General features: G+C 36.3%; 1 protein-coding gene across 1 annotated transcript; it reads right to left on the bottom strand.

The window, feature by feature from the left end:
• Positions 1–483: 483 nt before the first annotated feature.
• On the bottom strand, positions 484–16503 carry LOC137926124 (uncharacterized). The gene is made up of 12 exons (XM_068769653.1): positions 16414–16503; positions 15497–15627; positions 13865–14024; positions 12982–13176; positions 10556–10680; positions 8336–8429; positions 6482–6667; positions 5855–5945; positions 4581–4725; positions 2349–2452; positions 1457–1584; positions 484–597 (listed from the first exon to the last, which is right to left on the bottom strand). The coding sequence occupies exons 1-12, from the start codon at positions 16501–16503 to the stop codon at positions 484–486; spliced, it is 1563 nt and encodes a 520-aa protein (XP_068625754.1).
• Positions 16504–17324: the final 821 nt, after the last annotated feature.

Here is a 17324-nt window from a genome sequence, read left to right as displayed (position 1 = left end):
ATAGAGATTCCCAGAGAGATGAGTTTAACAATCGATTTTCAATAACTATTTAATAAAATACTATTAATGCTTTAAACTTTAAAGTCAAATATAAATTGTGACTATAACCCGATAAATACAATAAATAAAATTAAGCTGGTAAAGCCTAAATTTCATTTTTAAAAAAGTTAATAAATCTTTCAGTGTACGTATATATAATACACACAAGATTACCTAGCTTTTACTTTTCTTATTTTAAAATCTAAAATAAAAAGTATGTTACTAAATAAATCATAATGTTTCATTCATTCATTAATTTCATTCAAGAGTTTTTGTTTGATCGAAATACGTGGAACTTGGTTTGTTGACTCACTTGCATGATTGATATTGTTTTGTACACATCAAAAATTTACCATTCAAAAGTGTATGTGTATGCCTATTTGAATACAGGCTAGTGTTGGACAATCAAATAGATAAAAAACAAACCATTATATTAAGTTTCTCTCATTTCGAACTGAACATATTCTTCCTATAATCTCTGTAAATACTTCTTTCTTCTAAAACAGATGTTAGTTCATGGATACGTGTGGCTTCAAAGCGAGGCCTGGATTCTTCTGTCTAAAAACGAAATATTTTATAACATCTTCAGTCCAAAGTTTATATTGTTAATTTTTGTGCTACTAATTACTTTGCGTTTTATATCATATAATTAATATTTATTTGTCATTTATAGCTTCACCTGGTGTGAGGTGATCGTTGATGTAATTTAGCTTTGTAGTTTTATTTATTTACTTTGGACGTCAACTGCAAGGCATAGGTAAAGGCAAACTATAATCGCCTCACTTGGCAGGTGGGTTGGCGATGGCAGTGTGGTATTATGTTATGCCCATGCTCTAGAAACTTTTTTGTGGGCAGTGGTAATCCTATGTAATTAATGCATAGTGTGAATTATATAAGATAATCTTATATATAGCGGAAAACGAACCTGCGACCTACAATCGCAAGTCTCAATTCTCTACCATTGGGCTACCACTGCTCTACATATGTGAGATGCTCATTGAAAAAACATTCGAATTTACTTCTAAAACTTTAATTAATAAAAATACTCAACAAATCTTTCTACTAATCACAACAATAATTGTCATCTGTCAAAATTTACCAAATGTCATTAGATTACACGCATATATAGTACATACATATTTATATATATATGTGAAATCTTAAACAGAGTTTAAAGACCAATTTTGTGACTACAATATATATATATATATATATATATATATATATATATATATATATATAAGATAGAAGAGCAAAAGTAACTGGCATAGATCAGCGTAAGCGGCTAGTTGAAATGGTAGCGACCAGACCACATAGCACTCAAGCAGCTTTAAACCGGTCATTTTGAAAATCTGTAGAGAAGATTATGTTCCGCAATTCACCTTCTACAACTGAAATCATGACATACACAACTAACCAGGGTAACTTGTAAGGTTTTCCTCGGGAAAAAACTTGTGATTATTTTCTCCAGAAAAAAATACAGAATCTCCATAAGGCTGATGAAGCTTGCTCCAAGGAAGAGACCCGCTGCTCCTCCAAACGATACTGGAGAGGAAAAATAATTTACAGTTATTCACGATTTATTTTTGGTCTCCGAGTATCTCCAGGTCAGTCCAGCCAATTCGATCTAAGTTGGCCACCGGTGCGATAAATAACCGAATCTAAACCTAAGTTACATGGTCATTTGTTAAAGCGTCACTAAGCTACGTTTAAGTTATATAGTCTACCTTAAGTGTGCCAGTAATTTGTGGAACAATGAGCTATATTCGAACTGAAAGACTGTGCCAACTAAAGTCAAAAAAGTGATATGAATATACGTATTTAATAAACATTCAAATAGACTGGAGGAGAATACATCGTTCCCAAGGCGTGCTATCTATAAAGATATTTATAGTGTAGTGATACTTAGCACACATATATTCTTTGATGATATTTTTTTTTATTTTAAAGCTTTCAAAAAAATTACCTGAGATGTATTAGCGTTTATATGGCCATAGAAAGATGTACCAAAAGGATGGAGATAACAATAGCCATGATTTTATTTATACTTTTGGTACAATATTTTAAAAGAAAATATAGAGAAACAGAAACAAGAATAAAAAAGAAAAAATTGTACGATTCACGAAAAGAGTGATCAATATTGTCCAATTCGCTTTCCCATGTAATTGGTTTCAAGCGTTGCAGTTTAAGTTAATGTCGAATTAGAAGTCGAATTATAATCTCCGAAATAATTTTAGTTACGTCACATATATTAATAATGGTATTGCGTTTATCGTTTACATTTGTAGAAAATAGATGATCTGTCTTACCGACCAGATCCTCGAAGTGGAACACTATCTCCCTGGTGTACCTGGTGCGTGGCGCCTGAACTGTAAAGCGAACAGCAGCGCGATTCTGGAACGGCCCGCGGTCCCTGCGGTGATTGGTTTTCGTAAAGATGATGTGCTTATATGTTCAAGGTTTCTTTTGAGATTTAATCCGGAATTAAGTAGTTACAAGTTGAAGTAGCAATGGGTAGGTTACTTAGCGCGCATAACACTAGGTCTTTGTACTTGATTGGAGACTTTGGGCCGGCAAGCGTGGCTTATCACGTCCACTCACAAATTGGACATACGCCCTTGTCAACGTAGCCGGATGCTGGATGCAGCCCGCTTCGTAGCAGCCCTATTATTTATTATTATAATAATAAAGAAAGAAAGTCGATACAAAAGGAAAGAGAAGAGGATACAAGAAAATGTAAAGATGAATAAAGATGAAAGAAGTTGTATATATATAAATATGTATATATATATATATATATATATATGTATGTATCTTCTTTCAAGTTCTTAGTGAAAGACCTTGTGAAGGTTTCCAGAAGAGAACGCTAATAAAAAAGTACCAAAAATTATTTGAAACAAAAATCCCTATCATATTTTAAGATAGGGAAACGAAAAGAAAATTAATAAACTAGTTATTTTGGGAGGCCTATGACGAACAGTGGATGTTCTACGGCAGAAATGATGATGATGATGATGATAAATTTATCAAGCTGTCAGTTGGTGTTAAAAGTTTCACCGGATTTAAATTTACAAAGCTATCAGCGCTTTGCCCTTTTGTCTCTATTTAAACATGGTGATACAAACATATGTTTACATATATATATATATATATATATATATATATATATATATATATATATATATATTTATATATATATATATATCTTGACTTCTAATAGGTGTTTAGCAAAGCCTATATGATAAATACACATTCTTTTATTATTTTTATTTCACCTAATTAGTTTATAGTCATATATAGGAAACGTTTTTCTTTTCTCTCTGAACAAGTAACCTTGCCGTACCTAATGTCCTGATCATATATTGATAACGTAAAACAGAGATAAACAATGAGATTTTTTGTTTGTTGAATAAAAGAGATTATGTATTTATTTATCACTATAAATGAATAAATAATCTCATTTATTCAACGATATTCAACGATACACTTATCGCATTGAAATTTAAATCCACCAAACTCAAAATAAAAAATTGTTTTAACTTAAATTGAGTCCATCTATCAGATGATAAATAGCTCGGACTGGAGAAGAACAGGCGTAAGAAATTTAGCGGCAATATAAAATTTTATTAAAAATGATTTAAGATTTCTAAGGGTATCTTCTATAAAAATCATTTACAATATAGTTAATTCTAGCACACAAATGTTCTTTGACCGTGATTTTAAAACTAGTAATGGCAGCTTTTTGAAAATTATCCAGGGTCCCATTGTAAAAGTCTATGCATTGCCCGTAGGAACATTTGTTAACATAATGTAATGGAGTCTTAGGATTACAAAGTTTTTTCTACAGTATGTACTACATAGTACAGTATATACTACATAGTAAACATAGATATGTATACCAAAAGATATCTCGCGTCAGCTCCAAGACTTCGTTAACAACTGTCTTCGACATATTCTCGGTATATACCGGCCTGAGAAAGTCTCCAACCTAGATCTCTGGAAACGCTGCGGTGAGATGCTGATCGACCAGCAGATCAAACGCCGCAAGTGAAACTAGATAAGCCACACGCTCCGAAGGGACCCTAATCATACATCGAGTCAAATCCAAGAATGGAATCCTCAAAGAAAGCAAGGACGTGGTTGCTTGAAGCAAACCTGACGATCACTGCAGAAGTGAAGACAGTTAGAATGACATGGAGCGAAGTTAAAGCGCGAGGCTCAAGACTGTTTGGAATAGCGACGTACTGTGGACGCTCTCTGACCCATCATGGGGACATGGCTGACCCATCATGTGACACTAATCGAGGTGACATTACTCCTGAGGATGGGGTGGAGGGGTGAAACACGTGTTGAATGATTTAACGGTGGTAGTTGTATAATTCGCATTGTTTGCCGCATGCGCATTTATCAGCGGGCTGGCGGGTGGTGTACTTTATTGCAAAACTACTGTTACATAACGGAAGTTGATATATATTAGTTCTTTTCTTACGTATGTAAACGTATCAATCCCTACGCGCTCAAATGAGATAATTATTACTCACCATAATTGATCGACAGTGGAGATTTCCCTGAATATCGCATCGACGCAATGCTGGCTGCAAGGGCATTTAACTCCGCCGAAGTTGGTTAGTTCTTGACTGTGAGTGGCCAGGCACCACATGGCGGCTGTGTCACATGGCTTTCCTTCTGGAGTGACAAGTGAAAAAATGCCATCTTATTCAGTGATGTAACAGACTGGCGACTTAAAGTAGATCTGGATACAACTGAACAACAAGGTAATAAATATTGAGATTAAGAGAAACCAAAGAACTATAAAATAAGAAATATATCTGTGATAAAAATAAATAAATGTGTATCTATCGGAACCAATCGATGTGGAAATGTTGCTCTAAGAGATTAGCCAACAACAAACTCTGACGGGTTTTCTGTGATTATTTTTACAATATCCTTAATACGAGTACAGCAAGTAATTATCAAGCAGAAAAATCCTAAACATTGAAACAAAACCACGACTTAGGCAGTGGAAAAAAAATCTTATATCCTTATAAGACAATTAGGTCATAAATGTGAAAATTAAATGAAGCGCCATCTATTGGTAAATATATGTAACTAATATGTGCTTTATTATCATGCATATTATAAATTCTTTAGACTACATAGGACTACATATTTTTACAGGTTATTTAAGATATTACATGGAATATGTATAAATATAAATTACATTGTAAGACTGTACACACTTGCCCGCAAAAAAGTCAATAATTTTCTGAGGCCAGTTGTAACAAACTTATTTTTATTCCTAGTACTAACCGTATAAACATCGCTTTTCTTTATTCTGTATATTATTTCTATTAACCTTTTATATATTTACTCTTATTTACGTAATAGTCGAAATTCCAAACGGCAATCAAGAACAATGAAATTCATAATATCTTTACTCAAGCAAGCATTAATTATATATTGTATAATATAATTGATACAAAGTATACGTACTTTTGAAATCACCGATTATTTCAACATTATAAGAATCAAGCTAACACCGGCTCGGAATTCTGATCTGCTAAGAAGAACTGGCCAAAAACACCACAATTGTTCTTTTTAAATCAAATTTAACAATAATTGATGCATACATTGTAATATGAATCATGTAAATGAGTCAACAAAACATGCTCTATATATTACGAACAAATAAAAACTCTTGTGTGCAATAATAAGATTAATATCACAATTTACTTTTAATTTTATATTAATAACTCGGCGAAGGAGTTTCGATATTTTGCAATAAGCAACAGTTCACGAAAAAAAGTAAACCAACCTGCATAGAAATAATAAAACGGTCTGCAACCACACAGTTGTATAGCTCGCTTTATCCGGCAGGTCAGGCGACAGGTGTTGGTGCTGTAAACCTAGTACATCGGAAAAACATTACTTCTAGAGTATGGTGCTGAACTTTGTGGGTCTATCAAAAACGAATTAATTGTCTGAATTTGTAATTCGTTTATGCCGATTGATTTGGAATTTCCTAAAAGATCAGAAGATAAGAACATATAAATTTACATATACAATTACGATGAAAATGAGGTTCACCCGCGTATTTCAAATAAATTACCGAGACCATTAATCTCTGGAAACCCAGCTCTCTTTTCTATAACTTGGAAAATGAGTCTCCACTGACTACCTCATCAGAAAGTTGGTGTTATGGTATGCAGAGGATGCTGCCCATCCATCAGAAACTTGTTCATGACCAATGCAATCCTATACCTTTAATTCGCGAAATGTGAATTGTATAAGATTGTATCCCGGGAATCGAATCTATAACTAAGGATTGCAAGTTCTCCTCTACAGTTGGGCTATCTTTGCCTATTCAATTATCATCTTATTGTTGTAGTATTGCCCTATGGGTATCCAGGTCATCTCAATAATAAATTTAAAGAAAGTTCACCTGTCTTCCGTCTGAATTGGGTTCATCGTTGTAAAGGCAGCGGCGTCTGTTAGGTCGCAGACTTCGCACATCTCTCCCGGTGCGAGTTTCCATCAAACTTAACTCAGTCACCCGATTCAGGGTCGGGAACGTCTGGGAGACTAGCGTGGTCAGTTCCATAATATCGTAGGGTGAGTGAACGTAGATCTAGAGCAAGAAATACCCGTATGTAGCAATCAAGTTTAAATTTAATTACAAGTACACAAATGAGTAAAAACATTTAGATATTTGTGTAAGGCAACTCAACTTGATTCTATCAAATCGGCTCCTTATGGCCACGTTCAGACCAAGCTCACTTATGTAGCACAAAAGTAATTACCCATAAAAGTAACCTTTTGAATTTTAGATCAAATTAAAAATATGTAAATTTCTTTTCAAATTGTCACTATTATAATGTCAGTCGATAGATGTTTACTGTAAGGCATAGGCCTCCCTGAGAGACCGCCAGGGTGGTTTTGCGCTGTATCCAGCCACTTCCCGCAACCTTAAGCAATTCGTCAGTGTCTATCTAACAGTAGCTTACTCTTATTTTTTGGTTTCAGTGGGGGAAATCTTCCGGTGTTCAAGATGCCCCGCCTCTGGGGGGAGGACAGGGGTATGTAGGATTCCTACCCACTGAAACCCCCCCGGTGGTCGCCCTCTGCGCTATACGGGGGACCGCGGTATCTTCCGGTTAGGGATCGCCACGCGGTCCTTCCTCACGCCGTGCTATTTTTTCGATAGCCCGTTCCGGGGTATGCGTGTAAACGCTACCCCCGAAACCCTCGTGGTGTTATCACGATGGTTCGAGACCACGTCGAACCAGCGTCCGCCTCAGAGTCGCTGAAGCTAGTAGGAGTTTAGGGCCTCCACTCTAAACTCCCGCGACTCCGAAGGCCCCATTTATGGTAGGGGAGCACCATTCACCGGAGGGCCGTAGCGAGGCACGTCTCTGCGCTGACGTCGTCGTCTCCGAGCGGGATCCGTCCTCTGCCGATCCCGTAAGGCGGCCTCTTTCTGGACCATGACGGTCTCACATAAAGATGCCACGGCCCTCCACGTCGATGACCCGCTCAGCATCGCCGACACAACTGCTGGCAAGGAAAGGTCCTGTCCGATCTCGTCCGCCAGGAGCCGCCGCCCCTAATAGTGGCTTACCCACGCCAACTCTACCGGTTGGTGGGCCCCACTCGGGGATCTTTCGGCCCCGTTGCCGAAGTTGTACGTTTCTTTCTGATTCGACCTCGCTACTAAATTCCCAGTAAACTCTCTAAACAATTCAAAATGGATAATAATGTGAACAAATGAATATTATGAATGGTGTATAATTAAATATAATACATATTTGAATACACACACACACACACTCACACACGCGCGCGCGCGCGCACGCACACACACGCGTACACGCACACACGCACACACGCACGCACGCACAAACACGTACGCACACACACACGTACACGCACACACGAACACACACACACACACACACACACACACACACACTATGGTATGTTGATATATAATTATATTGAGAAGTAGCCATTAGTACATTTACATAAGTTTTTTTACCATTATTCACTTTCTTAATATGATTTTACTTTTTTACTTAATATTTCGTCTTTTATGATAATTTATCTTTCTCCTACCTTTATTAATTTACCTTTGCACCGCCATAACGGTTAACTGGTAGAGAATGTCTTCGGCATTATATTCGTCGTTATAAATAATATGTATAAAATAAGTGTTTTGAAATAAACAAATAAATAAATAAATGTTTTTTAAGGTAAAAAGATAAAGACAATTACTATTAAGATATCAATTTTTACTTACGTCCATTGGTTTTAAAGACTCAAACATCACGTAGCAGCTGAGGGATGAATACTTGCAACTGAGAGGTAAATCCATACTGCTGTTAATAATACCGCTGCAAATAAAACACAAGTTAATAATCTATTTTTTAAAACACTAACATAAAAATGTAATTAAAATATTACTCTAACAAAAATATATAATATTGTCTGTAATTAATTTAAAAACTTGCTCAATTATTATTTAGAGAGTCGTTTAATATTATGTTTTATTCATTTACTGTTTTATTTTGTATAGATATAAACACAATAATGTTCAATGCTGTGTATGCCTACAATGGGCGATGCCTACGACATATAACGTTGTATATTGTTGAAACTAATGTAAGCTTATATTAATTATTGCTGTTGGCATGCCTTTTTGAAATATGTCAATAAATAATTTATCATTTTTATAATAATCACAAAGAAATGCAATAAAATAATTAGTGATTTTTTGACAAATGGATCCGAGATCAACTCAATCTGTATTTATTGAAGTATTAGTGACCTTTTGACAAATGGATCTGAGGTGTGGTAGCTTATGATGGATAAGAATGGTCAAGGTGGCACAGAGAGCAATCGAGAGGGCTATGCTCGGACGCTGCTAGATTGAATCATAAATGAGGATATCTGAAGAAAAACCTAAGTCATCGACGTAGTTCCAAGTGTTACGCGTCTGAAATGGCAATAGGCGGGGTATCTCTATCGTGTAATCGATGGCTGAAAGACTCGCGTGTGGCGACTACGAATCGATAGCTATATTTGTTTGGTGCTGAACGCTGTTCGCCGTTCTGTCTATTACAGCTCCTTCAGACTCAGGCCTCGCGGATATGAAATCCGTTTGCTAATAAATTAAAAAAAAATGTACGTCAGATGGCTCTAACGTATGATATTGACTTATTGTTATCTACTCGGTTAAAAAAGGACCAATATATAGCCACTTCCGCACATGCAGTGGTAGTCGTGCAATAAAATGCACCGCCCACCAGCCCGCTGATAAATGCGTATGCGGCAAACGATGCGAATCACACAACCGACACCACCAAATCACTCGACACGTGTTTAACCCCTCCACGGGGCATCTTCAGGAGTTATGTTACACCGATTAGTGCCAAACACAGAGTGCTAGAGGAAACGCCTGATTCCATTAAATATCTACTCGGTTTTCGGAGAAAAGTGTGATCCTTTTCTCCGAAGATGGACGAAGAGCCGGCAGATGCGGCGTGGATAGGCCCCTTGGTGGACCAAAGATATAGTGCAGGTCGTGGATATAGCTGGCTGCGGGGCAACGCAGGACCAGTCATCGAGGCGACCTTTAGGGGAGATGAATGCCTTCTCTCTGTATTCAGGTTGGTGTAATCGTTGTTAGCCTTGTGGGGCTTATACAACTTCGTTGGTTTCAGGGCTCGCGGGCCGAAGGCGAAGTTTTCTACGCTATACTATTTGCCGCCTCCCGGCGCGTCGGTGCGGTGCGAGGGATTTGCTGTGTTGCTGCTTTTCTCCTTCGATGGTGTTGGAGTCGGCTTCGGTGTGTTGTTGATTTCTTCTTGCTTCTACCTCCTGGTAGCTGCTATTCGGTGCGCCCACTTGCTTGGGCGTGTCTTGTCACTTTGTGTGTGACCTTCTTTATGGGGGCCCCCCTTGGTTTTTTTTGGGTGGCGTCTTTTGATACCTTTCGGGACCGGTGCGTCCTCGTCTAGCATTGCGTGGCGTGGCCTACGCTTTACTGTTGTTGAGTTTTGTTCTGGTTCGTAATTGGCCGCTTGGGCCACCAGATGGTTCTTTTTTTTTTGCCCCGCTATTGGGAGCCTCTCGTACCCACTATCTGGTGTGGGACAGGGACTTTTTATTTACATTTTTTTCACATACATTTTTTATTTTCTTTCTCTTCTTTCATACTTCATATTATCTTTCATTCATTTCTTTCCACAATTCATCTGACTTTCCCTTTCGCTCTGTATCGCCTTTCATTCGTTCCTCATTACTTTTACATTTTCCTATATTCTATATCACATTTTTTACTTATGTTCTTTTATTTTTTCTATATCACAATTTTTACTTATATTGTCCACCAGATGGTTCGGATGGTGTACGGCGTCCTGGAAGTATATCCTTGAGGCCTCTCCGAAGAATTCCTTGATGGGACGTATGCCTTGCAGTGGGTATATGATGATAACCATTATCAACTCTTTCAACTTACATAGCCACATCAGCTATAGCCACTGAGTTAGTGACGTAACAGACGCCAGCCTCCGTCATCACGGGCGTCCATTTGGCATCCACGTCCACCGACCAGGTCGTCTTCACTTGATGTTCTGGCATCACCTGGACATATATTACCCAACAATTTATAATTCTCGTGTGATAAATAGAGTTATTGATGTCAAAGTGTACAAGCGTTTAGCGGTAAAATGTATAGGTCATTTGTTGTTAATTAATATACTATCGAAGTTTTCAGATATATGAAAAAACGTAATTATAAAGTAGTAAGAATAAGCGTATATAAATGCAGATAACTAAACATTATATTTAATTATTGTTTATTATCTGTGTCTGTACTGTTAGAAGTTATTGGCCAGTTGCATTCTGATATAATAAAACAAATTCAAGTCACTTATTTTAGAGTGATCACTTTATACACTTGATTAGAAATAATGGTAAAGGCTTTAAATCTTTTACATTAATAACTAATCACTCTGTAGATCGTCTACATCAGCATAGTCCTCAAAAATAAAGATATCTGTATAAGAGGAAGTACCATAATCACCACGCTTGGCAGGCGGGTTGACGATTGCTGTGTAGTAATATGGTACGCAAGGGATACTATTGCTAACACAAAGTGTGAATTATAAAGATTGCATCCCGGGAATCGAATCTGCGACCTATGAACGAACTTTCAGTTCTCTATTGCCAGGCTCCCACTGTTCCTGATAATCCTGGTCCCCGAATCCAAACATGATAATTTATTTGATTAATTTCAATAACACTACAAGATGTAGGAAACATTATTTACTATACGCATAAGAATATAAATAAATATAAGAAAATACCGATGCTTAAAACACTAGAAATAAAAATGAGCTTAACCCTTAACTCGGCAGATTTTTTTTTAATATTACATTAATATTCATACAACTTGACTTTTAAAACCCAAGAATGCCAACAGAAAAAACTGAACAAGCGGTCGAAAATTGAGAAATTACCTTCAAAATTGATGCCACTATTTTTTTTTTAATTCTGATGTATCTCTACAGATACATTATCAAGAAAAGGGTTAATACCAACTCTTTTGTTGGCAACTGTACACGGTTTTATAATATGTTTCCGTTTAATGTTACTAAATTATCATAAAATAATTTATATATGTGACAACAAACTTGTGGGTAAATCTTGTTACAGGGATTTCTTTAAATATCAACATGTTGTAATAGATTTGAAAAAAAATATTTATAAAAGAATTAACAAAAAATTCTATTACAATGTGATGGATTTTGAAGAGATAATAAAGCCTGAGAATGACTTTCTCTGATTATTGTTTTAAGGATATTTAGGCAACCCCACTTATGTCATATAAAATTATGAGTAATAAGAATGATAAAAGAACGACAAAACGACAACGACAATAAGCATCGGTCGAACTAATTGAGTTCTGCGAATATTATTAATATTAATTGGAGCGCTCCACATTCTCAACAGATATTTAAGAAGGAAACCAAATGGAAAATAACTTTGAGTTTCTCGTGGGTTCTTTTCAGATGAGGGCCCTGTCAGATTTAACACGAAAATTATATCGATATCAGCTGCAATACCTTATAGTAGTAATTCTAAGGACATTTTGGATTTGATTTTGAGTCAGATTTGTAAGTTCTTTTTAAACGGTTTTATTTAGTTCGACCCGCACGGAATTTGTTTATTTATTTGGATCAAAATTAGAAATTGAAATTTAAGCACCTTTCCGTTGTCAGATTGATCTCAAATTTGGTACACACATTTTATTTAGATGACAATACAATACAATAAAATCAATAACATTATAAATCTAAGATGGCCGCCGATACAAAATGACGGATTACATATTTTTCCTTAACCCCCTCAATATGGGTATTAAATGAAAGGGCTACACTAGTAAAATACGATGATTATGTCAAAATTTAAAATTCAAGATGGACGCCGTTCCAATATGGCGGACTAGGTACATATTTTTCCACAACCAGCACAATATGGGTATCAAAAAACCGTTTAACTTAAAAGTTTTTTAAATGTATTTTTTACTTTATTATCAAGCAGAGCAGTAAATTCTTTTTTCAGGAGGTAGACGCCTAATGTAAGGTAAAGGCCTCCTCAAAAGATCGCCACGAGAATAGATCTTGCACTGCCTATGTTCAGAGACTTTCCACGATCTTGGCTCTATTGTCGGTCTGCCTGGTGGATGGCCTACCAACGCCACCTCTACCAGCTCTAGGTCTCCACTCGAAAACCTTCGCGGTCGCAGGTTGAACGAGCGATAAAACTTTTCACTTCAAACATTACATATCCATGTCACGGATATTCAGCGACAAAACAGGAAACAGAAATGTATTAGTAAAGCCTTATATAATTTAAAAATAAGGGCAAACAAAACACAACCTCAAGCGCCAGTTGGAACAGGTCGACGTTCAACTGTTCATCGTCTCTAAATTCCTGGTACCCATCCAGGTGGAACAGGTCAGAGTTGGCAACTGTACTGACGAAGCGACTATAGTAGGAGTATTTCTCGTCTTCCGGACCCACGTGCCAACGTCTTTCTATTGCATCCGCCAATTTGTCCGGGTTCACTCGGTCCTGTAAAATGGAATGTATATCTCCTCCATTCCTTAGTCTATTTTCTTGCTCTTTTGTCTTGATGACTTGAAATAGGACCAAATAGGTCTTATTGAGCAGGACGCTTTTTCTAACTTAAAAGCTATAAAGGAGACCTATGTTCAGCACTGGACGTCTTAAAGGTAAAATAAAAATGATGAGTTAAATACGATTTCGTTTTTTCGTTAAAAATTGGATAACATTTTATAGTATTAATGTCAGATATATATATAAGACACTATATACATGATCCGTCGCGGTTTCAGTGGTTTTTCTAGGAAAGGGCGACATATGCTTACACAGTCTTCCAGACAGCTTACTCGTCAAAGAGGGGTGTAAGAAATAGATATTATCTCTTGCTTAGCTTGCGAATTAATCTGCAATAAGCTGTCTGCTATGTTTGTACTTTATACAAAAAGCAACACTATATCAGGATATGTCAAAATAAAACAGTAGTAAGTGATACAAATATTTCTGCAGCCATAATTGATATGTATCGCAGTAGTACATAATAGAATTTAATTCACGAATCTATTCGTAAAAATGTTCATGCTTCCTATTCTCAAAAGTACTTTTCCTGCACAAATCTTTATGTTTTGGTACAAAAATGTATGCATGACAATTGACTTTGCTTGTGCAAGCCCATCTAAACCATCACGTAAATACTAACTTTCTCACATATAGTGATACCAGGTAAACTGAACCGCCAGGATCTGAAGTCCTTCTCCAACGTCACGACCGTTGGATTCTCGTTGTATCTTTGTAACTGTCCAAGGGAGACTTCCGCTACTTCCCAGATTGCGGCGCCTGTTATGCAAACCCATAAGACCCTGGAAATTCCACGTGATTATTAAAGTATCTGAACTAGATTATCATATAATAATAATCTATATGTAATTAATATTAAATCTAATATATTATAATATAATATAATATAATATATATAAATATAATATAATATATTCTCGTGTCACGGTGTTCGAACTTGAACTCCTCTGAAACGGCTTGACTGATTTTTACCAAATTTAATATGCGTATTCAGTAGGTCTGAGAATCGGCTACTATCTATTTTCTATACCCCTAAGTGATAAATGTTGTCCACACTTAAAAAATTTTTTTTATTTTTTTAACGATATTTTTTGTTTTTATTTTTTTATGATACAGCATACAAGAATACATACAACCATAAATTTTTACCCCTCTACGATCAGCCCTTATTTTTTATTTGTAAATTAAAATATTATTTTTTTTTTGCAAAACAACGTTTTATTATTTGTAAATTATTTATTATATTAATAAATAATTTACAAATAAAAACGTTTGCGAGATCAGCTAGTAATTAATAAAATGATTATTAAAAATATTTCTCTGACATGTAACGTTTTTTCCGGTCAACGGCTGAAGTTGAAAGCGTGACAAAAGAAATTCTCTAAATTGACCTTCTTGAAAGAAAATCGTAAATTTTGTTTCATCATAATTTCAGCTTTTCCACTACTAGACATATGTTTCCATCACTGATTATTATCAATTTCTATTGAACAAATAAATTTCTATCGAAACCATCGTTACCCCATAAGGTCCCCTGAAACTTTTGCATCAGACTGTTATTTATATTCATAATTATTATAATGACGTCAATCGCTATTTTTATTATAATACAAGATGATTGGATACAGCTGTTAAAGTATAGCACTTATGTCAGTAAAAAACTTCAAAGTTTTAACATATATTTTCAATAAAGATGAATAAGATATTGCACTGAAATATGTTACATTATTTTTTTTGTTTTAGAGTGCGACAGACTGATAAATTCTGGGAGAGCAAAGTATGCAGTGACAGAAAGTATACTATAATTGATTTAACATGAAGTAATTAGAATTTTGAAAACGATGGTTATGCATATTATTATTTCTGAAACCATTGATTTTTGTTCAAGGTGTACTGCACATTATTTTATAGCAAATGTGTTATATATTCACCCCTTTAAAGTTATAATCAATTGCTCTGTATATATATTTAGGTGTGTAATGCTATTTGCACCTACTTTAATTTAAGAAGTATTAATTGAAGTTTGTTATAAGAAAAATATAGCAAGAAAACAACTTTACAATAAAGAGTCACCTTTTTAAAATTCGATAGACTTAGGGATAGTAGCTTTAAGGTTACATAGAAAGTTTTTTTTTATATGACAATTTACCTCTGGAATACTGGTCCGATGAGAGAACCTATAGCCCCATCAAGAAGGTCACACACAAGGTGACAAGGCACGCCCAAGCAAGAGGGCGCACCGAATAGCAACTACCAGGAGGTAGTTGCAAGAAGAACATCAAGAACACCGACGCCGACGCGGACTCCAACACCACCATCGAAGGAGAAAAGCAGCAGCAACACAGCAAATCTCTCGCAGCGCGCCGAAGCGCCGGGAGGTGGCGACTAGTATGGAGTAGAAGGAAGGAATTTTTTTATTAGCTCGCGGGTCGAGGACCCACAAGCCCTGAGATCGACGAAGTTGTAAGAGCCCCACAAGTCTAACAACGAGAATATCAATCGGAATACAGAGAACCTATAGCGAAGCCAAGTGTCTACGATTTTGTTAACTTAGCCCGATGAAGTAAATATACAACATATAATATTATGATAGTAATTCAAGCGGTAAAGACACAAGTTTATTCTACAGTGAAATAGTAGTAGTATACCTGAGCAGAAACTTCCCCGGAAGCCTTCGGGCTAACTATAAAAGAGATCTTAAGCTAGGCTTTCTATCTGCCCTGCTGCTATGAACACTTGGGCAGCAGTGAAATTTCGGTTGGTAGAGTACGCGGCTATTGTTGAACCTCTTCACGCCTGCGCACATTTCATGGCGCGCGAATGACAACCGAATCAGTTTCAAAACGCGCCGCTCTCCTGTTCGTGCCCGACGGAGTGCCGCACGCACCGGCGACTCCAACCGATCATATCCGACCTCCGATATCTATTCAACTAAATTGTCTTAAGAGAAAAGTTTCACATCGTTCTCCGAAAACAGAGTATATAACAATTAGTCAATACTTTACGTCAGGCGATTTTTTTAATTTGATAGCTCGCAGATTTAAGATCTTCGAACTTTGAGTCTTAAAATAAAAAGCTAGAACGGCTATCAGTGTCCAGTACCAATCGAAAACAGCCATAGCTAGCCCGGTCTAAAAAATCACGCCTTGTGATGTATTTCAAAGCACATACCTTTCCATCCAGTGTCTCCGGGGTGAGGCGATGTGATTGAAACCATTGATGCTGGTCTGAATGCAGAACTCCTTGCCGCATCGAACCCATGTCTTCCAACTGAATGACGTCATTAATTGCTTCACCTTCGACTGGTATTTACGTCCTTGTAATAGCAGAACTTTTATCGTACTTATATTTCTATAGTGCTACCGAAACCGCTGTACCGCGCCTTAGGAAGTGCGGCGTGGTGGGGGTTGAAGAATGAGCAGTTACGGTGAGCTGACGGAACTCCCCCCCCATACCGCGTGCATACCTAAGGCGTGAATACCGATTTTAATAGTACTATATATGCTATTCTATCAAATATAGGCGCTTCTGGCTATTTCCCTTGAATTATGCGAGTAATCAACATATCCAAAACGGAAAAAGCAAAGAGAGAAAGAAATCTTGTCTTGATGGTCACTTCCTTTACTGATTGTATAAGATTTTTGGATTGATAATACTTAAATGCATTTACTTGAAATAAATCTGGGGAAAGTATTTTAATGAAAGCCTTTTTTTAAAGTACGTTCGAAATTAAGTGATTGAAAATCAGAAAGTACCTATGACCGAAAATTTTAAATTATTTATATGATATTTTGGTAAATGTGTATAAGAATATTAATATATACAGGTTGTTTAGTAGCAGATTTATAGTTTCATTTCATGAAAAGGTGCGCCCGAGTGAATTTAAAACAAAATATTCGTCGAAGTATCAGCTCAATCAAACCAAGTTTTCTGGAGCATGTGGCGCAGAACACGAGGATCTGTTTTGAATAGTGTGTGTAAATCGAACACATCCAAATGACATTATCTTTATAAAACAAAATACACATTTCTATTCTATCGTTCAATAATTTTATTAAAACTACGTATTTAATATTTCATTT

The sequence above is a fragment of the Battus philenor genome, unplaced genomic scaffold (genome assembly GCF_028537555.1).
Source record: "Battus philenor isolate CCGP_79_NKW_IND1 unplaced genomic scaffold, ilBatPhil1.0.hap1 SCAF_29, whole genome shotgun sequence".
Classification (NCBI taxonomy): Eukaryota; Metazoa; Arthropoda; class Insecta; order Lepidoptera; family Papilionidae; genus Battus; species Battus philenor.
The sequence above is the reverse complement of the archived record's forward strand: the minus strand, read 5'-3'. Positions and strand labels throughout refer to the sequence as shown.

What these genes read in the sequence shown, in the direction of transcription:
- LOC137926124 (XM_068769653.1), bottom strand. Translation starts at nt 16,503, where the DNA reads ATGGGTTCGATGCGGCAAGGAGTTCTGCATTCAGACCAGCATCAATGG. An exon ending in CCAATTCAGACGGAAGACAG is followed by an intron (nt 5,946 to 6,481) that starts GTGAACTTTCTT and finishes CCGATGTACTAG; the next exon opens with GTTTACAGCACCAACACCTG. An exon ending in AAACCTTACAAGTTACCCTG is followed by an intron (nt 598 to 1,456) that starts GTTAGTTGTGTA and finishes TTTCGTTTTTAG; the next exon opens with ACAGAAGAATCCAGGCCTCG.